The sequence below is a fragment of the Panthera onca genome, chromosome B2 (genome assembly GCF_046562875.1).
Source record: "Panthera onca isolate mPanOnc1 chromosome B2, mPanOnc1 haplotype 2, whole genome shotgun sequence".
Lineage (NCBI taxonomy): Eukaryota > Metazoa > Chordata > Mammalia > Carnivora > Felidae > Panthera > Panthera onca.
In genome coordinates, this window is record NC_138343.1 from 98,046,487 (window position 1) to 98,060,415 (window position 13,929).

At 41.9% G+C, this 13,929-nt stretch overlaps 1 protein-coding gene across 6 annotated transcripts in view; it reads left to right on the forward strand.

The window, feature by feature from the left end:
- Positions 1–13,929, forward strand: part of LOC132667472 (uncharacterized) — a 177,155-nt gene that overhangs the window by 47,802 nt on the left and 115,424 nt on the right. For all 6 annotated transcript variants that reach the window (XM_060616336.3, XM_060616334.3, XM_081795770.1 and 3 more), the window contains 3 exons: positions 3,615–3,727; positions 4,110–4,245; positions 4,502–4,705. In XM_060616336.3, coding sequence (XP_060472319.3) covers positions 3,615–3,727; positions 4,110–4,245; positions 4,502–4,705 — 453 coding nt within the window. The remainder of the gene's footprint in view (positions 1–3,614; positions 3,728–4,109; positions 4,246–4,501; positions 4,706–13,929) is intronic.

The following is a 13,929-nucleotide window of genomic DNA, read 5'->3' on the forward strand; positions in this document are numbered from 1 at the left end:
AATAATTTAACTGTAGTCCTAACCAGGAGAAGGAATAGACCAGGCAGCCCTATGTGGATCTTCCCAAACCTTCCAAACTTGTATCATATCAAGTTACTTGTATCCAGTGCTTTTCCCCAAGAAAATCCCTGTTTACTCAAATGGTTATTTATGTACAGACATTTAATACTACTATTGACCATCATATATCTTTTTTTTTTAATTTGCACCTAAGTTAGTTAGCATATAGGGCAATAATGATTTCAGGAGTAGAATCCAGTGATTCATCCCTCACATATAACACCCAGAGCTCATCATAAGTGTCCTCCTTAATGCCCATTGCCCATTTAGCTATCCACCCACCCACAATCCCTCCAGCAACCCTTAGTTTGTTCTCTATATCTAAGAGTCCCTTAGACCATCATATTTCTAAAGGTATGGTTTAAATGGTCACTGTTCTTTAGCTTTGTGGAATGCTGAAGGGGCAGAAAACACTAGATCAACTTTGCCTCTTCTTTTGCTTCCTTTTAAAAAAAATTTTTTTTAATGTTTATTTATTTTGAAGAGACAGAGACAGAGCATGAGCAGGGGAGGGACAGAGAGAGAGGGAGACAAAATATCTGAAGCAGGCCCCAGGCTCTGAGGTGTAAGCACAGAGCCCGATGCGGGACTCAAACCCACAAGCCACGAGATCATGACCTGAGCCAAAGTCGGACGCTCAACTGACTGAACCACCCAGGTGCCCCCAACCTCTACTTTTGCTTCTTCTTACTGGCCATACGGAGGAGAGGAGAAGGGGACAGCTGTTTCCCCCTGTGTTACTGCTCCCCTCCATTGCCAGAGATATTATGAGTACATGGTGTGCCCTCACAAAAGTGTTATTGTATACAGTAGCTCCAGTGTGCAAGAAGTTCAGGGACACATAAAACACTTCTTTTCTGGTTTCCCTCATCAATTCAATAAGGCATTTTAAAAACAAACCTTTTCTGTTGACAATAATTACATGTATTTGTCATAAAAAAATTTGGGAAATATAGAAAAGTTCAAGGAAGAAAATAAAAACCAGCCATTATTTTACCACCCAAATATAACAATAGTATTGTTAACATTTGGTATACATATATCCCTCCCTCATATACATATATTCTGTAGGTACACACAAGGAAGCTATAGGGACATTTAGGAGGTGGGAAATACATAATAGACATATTTTCCTTCTAATTCTTTCCCCCTCCACTCCCACTCCATTGCCCCTGCCAATTTCCCAGAATAAAATGAGATTTGCAATCAGTAGAAGTCTCAGAACTGTCCAAATACACGAACTCAGCCGTGCTGGCAAAGACCCAGCCACCAGGGAGAGTAAATGTCAAAGGGTTTACCTGCCTCGGAAGAAAGTACAAACGCAGGTGGTGTTGACATTCTGTTTTCCGGTCAGCCCTGCTGCTTACCTGCTCAGTGTCCAGCCTTCTTAGGGAGATACACTCATGCACCTTTGGTATTTCCTAAGCAGTTTACTTCAGTGGGCTGTGGTTGTTCTGTTTTTCCGGTGGGTGCTGGGCTCTCTCCCGTTACTCACCCTACCCTGTTGTGCCCCCTTCCTCTCTTCCTGGCAGTCTGCTGGGTATTTTTGTGGCTTGTTCAGTCATTCCTTCAAAGTGTCTTTCACTGTAACTTGATGTCACTTTCTGTTCCTTCCTATGTAATTCTGGGTAATTTTAGAAGCAGCTGAAAAAGTCACAGTCCCATCAGAGAAAGGCTGTGGTTCTGAGCCTGCCCTCTGGACCTACGCCCAGCAATGCTGAACTGCAGCATAAGAGCAGCATAAGGCTGGGGGGCAAAAGTCTTCAGTAGAGCCCCTCTTACCCAAAATTCTGGGCCAAATAGAAACTGTCAAAGTTCAGCTTTCCTCATAGAGTACACTCTACCCTACAGATTTTCTTAAAATAACAGAGATTCTCTTAATTTGGGGTAATGATCTTGTTTCTGTATTCAGGAACGGGAGTACACCATGTCGCCTCCTAAAGCCTTTTCCATTCCCAGGGTTGTGGGATGTTTACACAGAAATACACTGATGTGCATACTTACCCAAAACAGGCAGGAGTTAACTATCCACAGGCAGAATGGGAAGCTACTTAACGATACCCAATTAGACCATTTTCTTTCTCACCAACTCTTCCTAGTATCCCTGCTCCAAATTTTCTCCTCCACTGTCATAAAGACCAATTGTGTATCTTTAGAATCTTAGGTACTGTATTAGTTAAAATTATATTTGGCTGTTGGTCATAGTTAAACACAAAATAAGAGAGGGTGAAAGGAGATGGGAATTTTTTTCTCTCCCTCATATTAACATCCAGGGGTAGGAAGTACAGAGACAGTGTGATGATTGCTCCCATGGAGTTCTCAGGGACCCATGCTCCTTCTGTCCTGGAGTTCCAACAAATGTGGCCTCCATATCCAAGATCAACACCTGGTTTGAGATGGAGCTCCAGCTGTCACATTCATATATAAGTGGCAGGATGGACAATGGGGGTGAGGAAGCTGCCACTTCAAGGAAATTCCCAGAAGCTGCCACCTGACATTTTCACTCTCATTCCATTGGCCAGAGCTTAGTCACATAGCCACACCTAGCTGCAAAAGAGGCTTGGAAACGTCATCTCCATCTGGGTGGCTATGTGTCAAGATAAATATTCAATTACTACAGAAAAAGAGGAAAGCGGATATGGGGGAACAACCAGCAGTCTCTGCCATAGGGCCTTATTGGAATTCCAAGAACTATTAGAATATAAGTAACCCAAAGAGTGGGGGTCCAAATTAACTCATTGCCACTCAGAATTTTTGTGGGTATCAGCACCGCTACGAAAAAAGAATGTCTTATGAGAATGGCGTTTATGCCCAGGGGCAGGCAGAAAGGACAGCCAAGAAAGGGGCTGCTCAGAGGGCCAAGGACATGATCATTCATCAATACCACCTTCTTCACAATTTTTCCTAGGGCCCTTTGTGTGTGATCTCATCCTGCTTGACATCAGGAAAAATGCCTGTGGATTTTTTAAGTATAAACCACGAGTTCTGTGATAGATCCTACAGGGCTAACTGACTATTGCAATCCATGGCCAGCATGTAATTGAGCACCTATGAGGTGCTAGTCACAAAGTGTTAATTCTCACAGCAGCTTATTTTGTATCATTATGCCATTTTACAAGTGTGAAAACAGGATCAAGACTATAAACAATTAAATCATAGAGGTCAAAAGTAGAAAGAGGTGTTTAATCCACTGATCTCTCTCAGCCTGGAACAAGACTAGATTAGAGACGTTCATGGTTTCAAGCATCTACAAATGTGTGTATCAACTTTTCATAAGTGAATCATGTAAAAGGTGTGTGTGGGGTGCAATTTTTAAAAGCTGTGAAGAGTTTTATAAAACAGAGACTAAATAATAATAAAAACAGTGCCTTCCAATTTATTTTGGAAATCCACATTTTCATATGTCATGTTGCAATGGACCAAGATGCTCTTCTGTTTGCTCATCTAAATATGCCTTGGATCATAGGATTTAATTTTGTGGTGACCCAGCTCTGATTTTTGTTAATAATATTGCAAATGTTGATGTCATTCAACTGATACTACTTTTTTGATAGAATGAAAATATGAAGGAAGATGACCTTGCGATGGAACAAAATGCAAATGACCCAGCACAAATAAGTCTCTGCCAACATGCTGATAAGCCTGTCAAGCAGAAAAAAGAGAAAGGGTAAAATTAAATCATTTTACTAGGGACTCAAGGAAATGGATTAAACACTGTGGAGGAAATTGAGTGACTGAATAATAAGTAGGTTACATGTTAACTCAAAAATATTTAAAGCTGAAATAAAAGCAAGACTGTTGAAACAGGTCAGACAACTAAATTAATGTTTCACCCTAGGTAGCACTGGGTTTTTAACAAGAGTAATTGCTAAGAGAAATTTCTTTTTATATTTATACATAGTAATTATTTTTATTCTAGTTCATTTTTAAAGAGTAGCTACTGTGAAACTCCCTTAAGTTAAATAAAGTGACTTCAATTTGGTGTAGATGAATTTTCCGAACCACTTTGAGGTGGAAAGCATTTATTCTGTTTTTCCCGCCTGCTAAAGATACAGCTATGCAATGGCCCTACAACGGCTCGGCTTGGACGATGGGACTGGGCCCAGTGATAGGGATCCTGTCCTGACGAGGGGGACCTACTTGTCCTTTCTATATCTGCGCCACCTGCGAATCAGGGAGCTGCAGGTATGTGGATGGCATGGCATGCTGGCTTCAGGTGTCTGAAATGTTGGGTTGTCTCCCAAGGCAGCTTTCCTGCTTTCCCAGTAGCAATGCATCCTTACACCTGTTCTTTGTTTGGATATTTTTCCACAAAATCAGGCCATTTTGGGGGTGGTGTGTTTCTCAGCAGTAGGGTTGACCTGGCAACCCCATTCAGTTTTACTCTGTTGTGTGGGGCCAGCAAAGGGCAGGGGCCTAACCTGGTCTTTCTTTGTTTCAGCGCGTCTGTTTAGGAATTCTGAACTATTTCAGATCTGTTGAACGAACGCTGACAATCAACACTTCAGGCCTTACCATGGTTGCAGGGAGTCTGGTCCCCACCATAGAAGACAGTTCCCGGGTAAATATGGCAAAAGGAGGCTTGGGCATCTTGCAAGGCCTGGGAGCTCACTGCTATGTCCACGGGACATCTGCTGAGCACAAGGTGAGGTCAAGATTCGAGATTTTTTTCTCCCTTGATTATCCTGTCTCCCAAGTGCCCTTCTTCTTATGTAGCACCTGGAATCGGTTAACATGATAGAATAACAGGTGGGGGGTTCTTAGGGATATGCCTTTTTAAAAAAAAAATTTAATGTTTATTAGTTAAACATTAATTTAAAATAAAATATAATAATAATAATTTAAAATAAAATTTAATGGTTTTTACTGTATTTTTTTTAAATTTTTTTTTAACGTTTTTATTTTTGAGACAGAGACAGAGCATGAACAGGGGAGGGTCAGAGAGAGAGGGAGACACAGAATCTGAAACAGGCTCCAGGCTCTAAGCTGTCAGCACAGAGCCCGACCCGGGGCTCAAACTTACGGACCGCGAGATCATGACGTGAGCCGAAGTCGGACGCTTAACCGACTGAGCCACCCAGGCGCCCCTTTTAAGTTTTAATATAATTTATTGTCAAATTGGCTAACATACAGTTAGTACAGTGTGCTCTTGGTTTTGGGGGTAGATTCCCATGGTTCATTGCTTACGTACAACACCCAGTGCTCATCCTAGCAAGCACCCTCCTCAATGCCCACCACCCATTTTCCCCTCTCCCCTACTCCCCCGTCAACCCTCAGTTTCTTCTCTGCAAAATTTAATGTTTTTTAATATTTATTTATTTTGAGAGAGAGAGAGACAGAGTGTGAGTGGGGGAAGGGCAGAGAGAGAGGGAGACACAGAATCCGAAGCAGGCTCCAGCCTCTGAGCTGTCAGCACAGAGCCCGACATGGGGCTTGAACCCACGAACCATGAGATCATGACCTGAGCCGATGCTTAACCAACTGAGCCAGCCGGCGCCCCAGGGTTATGGCTTTTTAGAAAAATGCAGTGTCCACTTGAGAGTAGGCAGAGAGCAGTAAAAGCAGCCCTGGAGGACACATGAGGAAGGAAGGCATTTCAGCTGCAGGTTTGTTGACTGTATAGTGAGCAGAACATGAGGAGGCCTTTATGTTATCCTAGCCTGAGAACCACATGTCTTTACAGAGACGCTCTCATAAGACCCTTTTTGACATTGTTAGAGGTACCCTTCTGCCTCTTTCCTGTTTTGCAAGCCCCAAGTGAAAATATGGATTAGAAAACAAAGGTAGAAAAAAATTGGAAAGAGGTGGACAATTAAATATCGTTTATCCCTGTAAGAGCGTGTTTGCCCGTTGGTACTTTTAATATCTCTTGAATATATTTTTCTATAGCTCACAAAATTCATATCAACTCCCTTTCTTTAGGAATAAAGTTAAAAGTGCCTACAGTTTCTTGGAATATGGCAGACACTCTTGCAATATTTTCATTTCAATCTCTAGAAATTTTATTCCTGAAGGTAGGATTTTATAGGAACTTAATCTTCTTAAAAGATAGTTTGACAAATGTGAAAAATAAAATCTAATTTGCTACCAAGCAAGTTGAATTTTAAGCTCATATGACCCCTGACTTAAAGCTTGTCATGTCTATAAGGCTGAGAAATCTTATTATCAACTGTCATCCATAGGCAGTCTAGAGTAGCTCTGTCCAATAGAAATACAACACAAGCCACGTGTATAGTTTACAATATTCTAGTAGCCACATTTTAAAAGTATAAAGAGGGGTGCCTTGGTGGCTCAGTCGGTTAAGCTACTGACTCTTTTTTTTTTTAATTTTTTTTTTTTTTAATGTTTACTTATTTTTGAGACAGAGAGAGACAGAGCATGAACAGGGGAGGGGCAGAGAGAGAGGGAGACACAGAATCTGAAACAGGCTCCAGGCTCTGAACTGTCAGCACAGAGCCCGACGTGGGGCTCGAACTCATGGACCATGAGATCATGACCTGAGCCGAAGTCGGATGCTTAACCGACCAAGCCACCCAGGCGCCCCTAAGCTACTGACTCTTGATTTCAGCTCAGGTCATGATCTCACAGTTCCTGAGTTCAAGGCCCTCATTGGGCTCTGCACTGTGACAGTGTGGAGCCTACTTGAGATTCTCTCTCTTTCCCTCTCCCTCTCTCTTTGCCCCTCCTGTGTACTCTCTCTCTCTCTCTCTCTCTCTCTCTCTCTCAAAATAAATAAATAAACTGGGGACTCCTGGGTGGCTCAGTCAGTTAAGCATCCAACTCTTGGTTTCATCTCAGGTCATCATCCCACGCTTTGTGAATTTGGGCCCTGCGTCAGGCTCTGTGCTGACAGCTCAGAGCCTGCAGCCTGCCTTGGATTCTCTGCCTCCCTCTCTTTCTGCCCCTCCCCTGCTCGCACTCTGTCTCTCTCCCTCTCTCAAAAATAAATAAACTAAAAAAATTAAAAAATAAATAAGTAAACTTTTAAAAATTAAAAAAATAAAATAAAAAATAAATGCATAAATATGAAATTAGCTTTAATCATATAATCTATTTAACCCAATATATCCAAAATATTATCATTTTAACATATACTCAATATAAAGAAATAATTGATGAGATACCGTACTTTTTTTTCAATATATGAAATTTATTGTCAAATTGGTTTCCATACAACACCCAGTGCTCATCCCAAAAGGTGCCCTCCTCAATACCCATCACCCACCCTCCCCTCCCTCCCACCCCCCATCAACCCTCAGTTTGTTCTCAGTTTTTAACAGTCTCTTATGCTTTGGCTCTCTCCCACTCTAACCTCTTTTTTTTTTTTTTCCTTCCCCTCTCCCATGGGTTTCTGTTAAGTTTCTCAGGATCCACATAAGAGTGAACACATATGGTATCTGTCTTTCTCTGTATGGCTTATTTCACTTAGCATCACACTCTCCAGTTCCATCCACGTTGCTACAAAAGGCCATATTTCATTCTTTCTCATTGCCATGTAGTACTCCATTGTGTATATAAACCACAATTTCTTTATCCATTCATCAGTTGATGGACATTTAGGCTCTTTCCATAATTTGGCTATTGTTGAGAGTGCTGCTCTAAACATTGGGGTACAAGTGCCCCTATGCATCAGTACTCCTATACCGTACTTTTTTTAATGTTTATTTATTTTTGAGAGAGGGAGAGGGAGATGAGTGCAAGTGGGGGAGGTGCAGAGAGAGAGAGAGAGGGAGACACAGAATCTGAAGCAGGCTCCAGGCTTCAAGCTGTCATCACAGAGCCTGGTGCGGGGCTCAAACTCACAGACCACGAGATCATGACCTGAGCTGAAGTTGGATGCTTAACCAACTGAGCTACCCAGGCACCCCTAATGTACATCTTTTTTATACTAAGTCTTCAAAATGTTGTGCTTACCTTATATGTACAGCACACCTCCACTCAGACAAGTCACATTGCAAGTGCTCAATAGCCACATGTGGTTAGAGGCTACTGTATTACAGAGTAGAACAGCTCTAGATACTGAAAAACATTTTATTTTTCCATCCAGTCGCCTAGGGTCCAAGCTTCACTCAGTATATAGGAGACTTCTCTTTTTGGTCTCCTTCGCTAACAAGTACCATCCCCCATCCGCTCCTCATACACAGTGTTACCCCTCTGCCCCTCTCACTTGATCCTAGCTCGTTAGTCAAGTCCAGTAAGTATGCCCCTCAGTGGAGCTAGAGGGCAGGGTAAGATGCTTCTGAAACAAACACACCTATAAAACAAACACATCTTTCTCTTGTTAATATTGAGCTGACCTCATACCATAGCTGTGCTGTTATTTGCTAATAGATTAAAAAAAAAAAAAAGAATTTTTCTTACCACGGAGCTCTCTCTCAGTTTGTTTGTTCTGGGATGGAGTCTGGGGGTAGACACAAAGGAAGGGAGGGGAAACAAATCCTATTCTGCCCCATCAATGGTAGGAGGAGCTTCTGAAGGGTGTGCAGTATTACTGTTCTCTGCTCTCATAAATGACAGGAATAACAGCTCCCTTGGAAGCTGCCAGAAGCTACTGCTATATGTGAGAAACTCCAGGAGGTGGCCTTCTTTCAGGGTCTTTAGTACGACCTTGTGGTTTAGCTCCATGTGTGTGGCCTTGTCAACATTTAAACTGGAATGTCCAGGCCTAACTATGTGATTCTTTCCCCTGTTGGGGATGGGAGGCACAGATGCTAGTTTGTTGGGGGTGATCTCACAAGGCCCAGGGCCAAAACTGGGGCCAAGATCATTGTCCTTACCAGCCTGGGGAGCTGACATTGGAGAAGCCCCTAAGATGGAGACCTCTTCCCTGGATGGAGGAAAATCTTGAGCTAGTATTAATAAGTGCTCACTCTGTGACAATACCCAAAAAGGAAAGCACCTACCACCCATCATGGGCACTTTATGAGTTTACTTTAAGCATGTGGCAGAGTAGAAGGAGCCCCCATATGAGACGTAACAGGCTTTTCCTGCACATCTGACCGTAAGCAAGTCTCTTTTGACATGGAGGTCTGACATCCCATGGCATGTTCAGGATCTGCCTGGACTTGGCATGCTAGTAGCAGAGGCTGTTATGAGTAAGTGGAGGGAATGAGGAGGCTGCAGAAAAAGATCAGGCCAGTCCATTAAAGGCTAGGTGCTCTTTAGGGTAGGGACCAGTTCCAAGGTTGGTGGGGAGCAGAGAATTTTAAGTAAGAGAATGGCCCTCTTCATCGCTTTATAAGTTTCTCACGATCTTTGCCCAAATGTGATCACGTTCATTCCCTTGCCTGAAGGCCTTCAGGAGTATCCTGTTTCTCCTGAGATAAAGTTCAGGCTCCTAGGCATAGTCTTCAAGGCCAGGCACAATCTGGCCCCCAACCTCTTGGACCTCATTTCCCTCCACTCTCTCTATATTTCCATTCTTCTGGATCTGGGCCTGGCCCTCCTCTCAATGGGCAGAGCTGTTCATGCCTCTGGGCCTTGTACATATTGGCCCTTCTGTCCCTCACTTCCTCTTTCCTTGGTAAGTACCTACCCTATCCAAGAGTCCATTCAAATAACACCTCTCTGGAAGCCTTCCTTATATCTCCATGCAAAGCTGAATGGTTCTCCCCATGGTCTAACTCCATTATAGCACTCAGCTCATTCATTGCTTCATTCATTCCCTCATTCATTCCACAAATGTTCTGATCAGTTTGCTAGGCACTGAGGATACAGCAGTAACCAAAACTGGCACAAATCCCTGCCATCATGGAACTCTTTAGTGGAAAGAGACAGACATTAAATAAATAAGCGACATATATAGAATGTCAGATGGTTTGGCACCAAAGCTTCCTCAGACTTCCTAGTTCCTTGCAGTTGGGGCCTAGTGATGAGCTTTGGCCAGTGGGCTGTGAGCAGAAATGACATGTCACTTCCAGACCAAAGTATTTAAAAGCTGGTCCTTGACCCTCGAGCTCTTTTCACTTGCTGTAGCCATTGGAAGGCACTTATTGAGCCACAAAATAGAAACATCCTGGATCACTGGGTCACTGTTGGAAAATGGCTGCCTAGAAAGCAACATGTTCTGCAGTGGACTCTGCATAAGGCAAAAATTAATTTTAACTGTAGGCCACTGAACTTTGGAGTTCTCACAGAATAACCTAGCCTTTGTAGACTAGTGAACATGGTGATAGGCACTGTGGAGAAAAATTAAGAAGGAAAGGGTGATAGAGGTGGAGGCTGGTGATGGGATGTTGAAGCTGTAAGTAGGGTGGTCAGGGAAGGCCTTACTAAGAAGGTACTATTTGAGTAAAGACCTGAAGGAAATCAGGAAGGAAACCACATGACTGACTGGGAGAAGAGTGACAGACAGGGGAAAGCCAATGCAAAGGCCCTGAGGCAGAACCGAGGATAGCATTGTTGTAAGAACAGCAAGGAGTTCAGCACAGCTCGAACGCATGAGGGGGAAATTGGCCGAAATTATAGTAGGGAGATTGGAGGGGTGGGGAACAGGTTGTGTAGGGCCTTGTGGACCATTTCAAGGACTCTGACTTTGAGTGAGAATGGGAGCCACTGGAGAGTTTTGAGCAGAAGAGTGATGTTATTTGATTTACATTTTAACATCTATGCTGCTGCATTGGGAATAGACTGAAGATACTGTAGGACTAAAGTAGACTAGGAGGTTATTGCATTAATCAAACTAGAGGCAATGTGTCTGAGAAGACAGCACGGTGAGAAATGGTCAGATTCTGGACATATTTTGAAGGTACAGCCGGTATGATTTCCAGGAAGATAGGATGTGGAATACAGAAAAAGAGAAATCAAGATTGATTCCAAAGTTTGGGTCTCAGAATCTGGAAGTTTGGAGTTGCCATCATCTGCCATCTTAGAATGGGTTTGTTAGGAAGATCAGGATCTCAGTTTAGGATTTAGAAATTTTGAGATGCTTATTAGATGTTCAGGTGGCAAAAAGAAACCGAAAGTTGGATATGTATCTTTCATACAGTAGGCATTAAATAAATATTTATTGGGCAGAAGAAAGGCTCTGTTCATTAACAAAATAGTTGTAACATCACAAAAAGACAGTGTACATGAAATTGCAAAGTATATCATGCTGTTCAAATGAAGAACAATTTGCTACAATAACAATATTATACTTATCAGGGGAGACAGAGATAGATTTTTAAATTTTCTTTTAAAAATATTTGAAAGATTATTAGCCAATGGGTTGAGTCATTCAACAATTGACAATTTTTGGTGAAATTCTTATACTGGGCTATTATTATCTGCAATCAATGTAAAGATTATCTAGAAAAAGGTAAGCTGGTCAGAGAAATATTGTCTAATTGCCAAAAGGCCTAAAATTCATATTTGAACAAGTGATGGTAGAAACCAGTGGAATGAAGAAAACAAATGATGGGCCACCAGTTCTACTATATTTACTGTATAGTCAAATAGTTATCTTGGCATTAGTTAATTTGCAGTCTTAAAAACATATGAATCTTTCCAAAGATCAGATTATTTCTTACCCAAACAGATAATTATTGCCTTCCCCTTCCTGCCACTCCTCTAAGTATAATATTGAAGGACCAACTGTCTAGACCACAGAAACTTTAGAAGGGGCAGCCTTCCACATAGTTGTGGAAGAAATTAGAAAGGAAATATGATAATGGCTGAGACATAACCCTGCATGAAGTAATTTGTCCATCTAGTCTTTGAAATTCATCTCCTATGGACATAAGCACACATTTCAGAGACAGGAACTGAGGGAAGAAAAGAGAAGGAATATGTATGTCTATGTAGAGGGCTTGAACAATGAGGCACTGGTGGGGAGAGTGCAAAAAAAGGCAATTTAAATAGATAATGGTAGTACAGTCAGCATCTTGACACTGCAATGCTTTCCATCAGCTTCAGAAACTCAATCTAATAGCTGTTTCTTTAGTTTTAGAAAATGCCCCAGCACAAGAACATCGGGAAAGTTTTTCTCCGATAAAGTGGATAAAGGACTCCACACTAAGTTGTCCCTTTCTCCTTAAACAAGAGCCCAGTTTGCATAACAGGTGATAGGAGCTAAAATGCCAACAGCAAAAGCCAATATACTAGCTTATAAACCTAAGCAAGCTGTTTAACTTTTGTATGTGATATCATTTTCTCAGCATGTTTTCTGTTTTTCATTGGTACTTATCATTTTATAAGAAACAATACTTTCAGTTTGGGAACTCCTAGTCAAAGGAGGCGCCTAATTATTAAAAAGTTGTATGCCTAGGTGTGCCTGGGTGGCTCAGTCGGTTAAGCACCTGACTTCAGCTTGGGTCATGATCTCACAGTTTGTGAGTTCGAGCCCCATGTCAGGCTCTGCACTGACAGCATGAGCCCACTTTGCATTCCCTTTCCCTGCCCACTCTCTGTCTCTCCCCAACTCACTCTCTCTCTCTCTCTCTCAAAAATAAATAAACTTAAAAAAAAATTTGTATGCCTAAAGAATAGCAAAAAGCAGAAATTGGAGCCCTTGTGTACTGTTGGTGGGAATGTAAATCATGCAGCCACCATTTACAGAAGAACAGTATGCTTCTTCAAAAATTTAAAGATAGGAATACCATATGGTCCAGTAATTCGATTTCTGGTCAAGCATTGAAAGCAGGGATTCAAAGAGATATTTGCACACCTATGTTCATAATTATTATTCTATTTGCCTATTATATTTGCCTATTATTCACAATAGACAAAAGGTGGAAGCAATTCGAGTGTCCATTGACAGATGGTAAATAGGATATATACATAAAATGGAAAATTAGTCAATCTTAAAAAGGAAGGAAAATATGACACATGCTGCAACATGGATAAAACTTGAGAACATTATGCTCAGTGGAATAAGCCAGTCACAAAAGGACCAATACTGTATGATTCCATTTATATGAGGTATCTAGAGTAGTCACATTCACTTGAGACAATATGGAGAATGGTAGAGGCCAGGAGTTGGGGGGAGAGGGAATAGGGGTTATTGTTCAATGGATACAGAATTCCAGTTTTGCAAGGTGAAAAGAGTTCTAGAGATGGATGGTGGTGATGGATGCACAACAATGTGACTATAATTAATGCCACTAAACTGTAAACTGAAAAATAGCTAAGATGATAAATATTATTTATATCATATTTCATGTATATATGAAAAACTGGGCCAATGTCTCCTAACCTTTTTTTCATTATTGCTTCCCCCACAAGGACTCATTTTAGACTTTTTTCCCCAACAGTCCCCCTCCAAAGAAATGTTAATACCAGAGATATGCCACATATGTGTATAGTATGTATATCTGTGCTTTATACCATAAAAAAGTAAGATTTTTTTGTCCTCCAGGAAATACTTTTCCTTAAAAAATGTTTATTTTGGGGCGCCTGGGTGGCGCAGTCGGTTGAGCGTCCGACTTCAGCCAGGTCACGATCTCGCGGTCTGTGAGTTCGAGCCCCGCGTCGGGCTCTGGGCTGATGGCTCGGAGCCTGGAGCCTGTTTCCGATTCTGTGTCTCCCTCTCTTTCTGCCCCTCCCCCGTTCATGCTCTGTCTCTCTCTGTCCCAAAAATAAATAAAAAAACGTTGAAAAAAAAAATAAAAAAAAAATGTTTATTTATTTTTGAGAGAGCACAAGCAGAGGGAGGAGCTGTGAGAGGGGAACAGAGGATCCCAAGCAGGCTCTGTACTGACAGGCTGACAGCAGCAAGTCCGATATGGGGCTCGAACGCACAAACCACGAGATCATGATCTGGGCCAAAGGCAGATGCTTAACTGACTGAGCCACTCAGGTGCCCCTCCAAGAACTACTTTTTACCCTGGACATTATCACCCCCATTGAGAATGCATTTATTAGGTGTAATGACATGAGGTGAGAATCCAT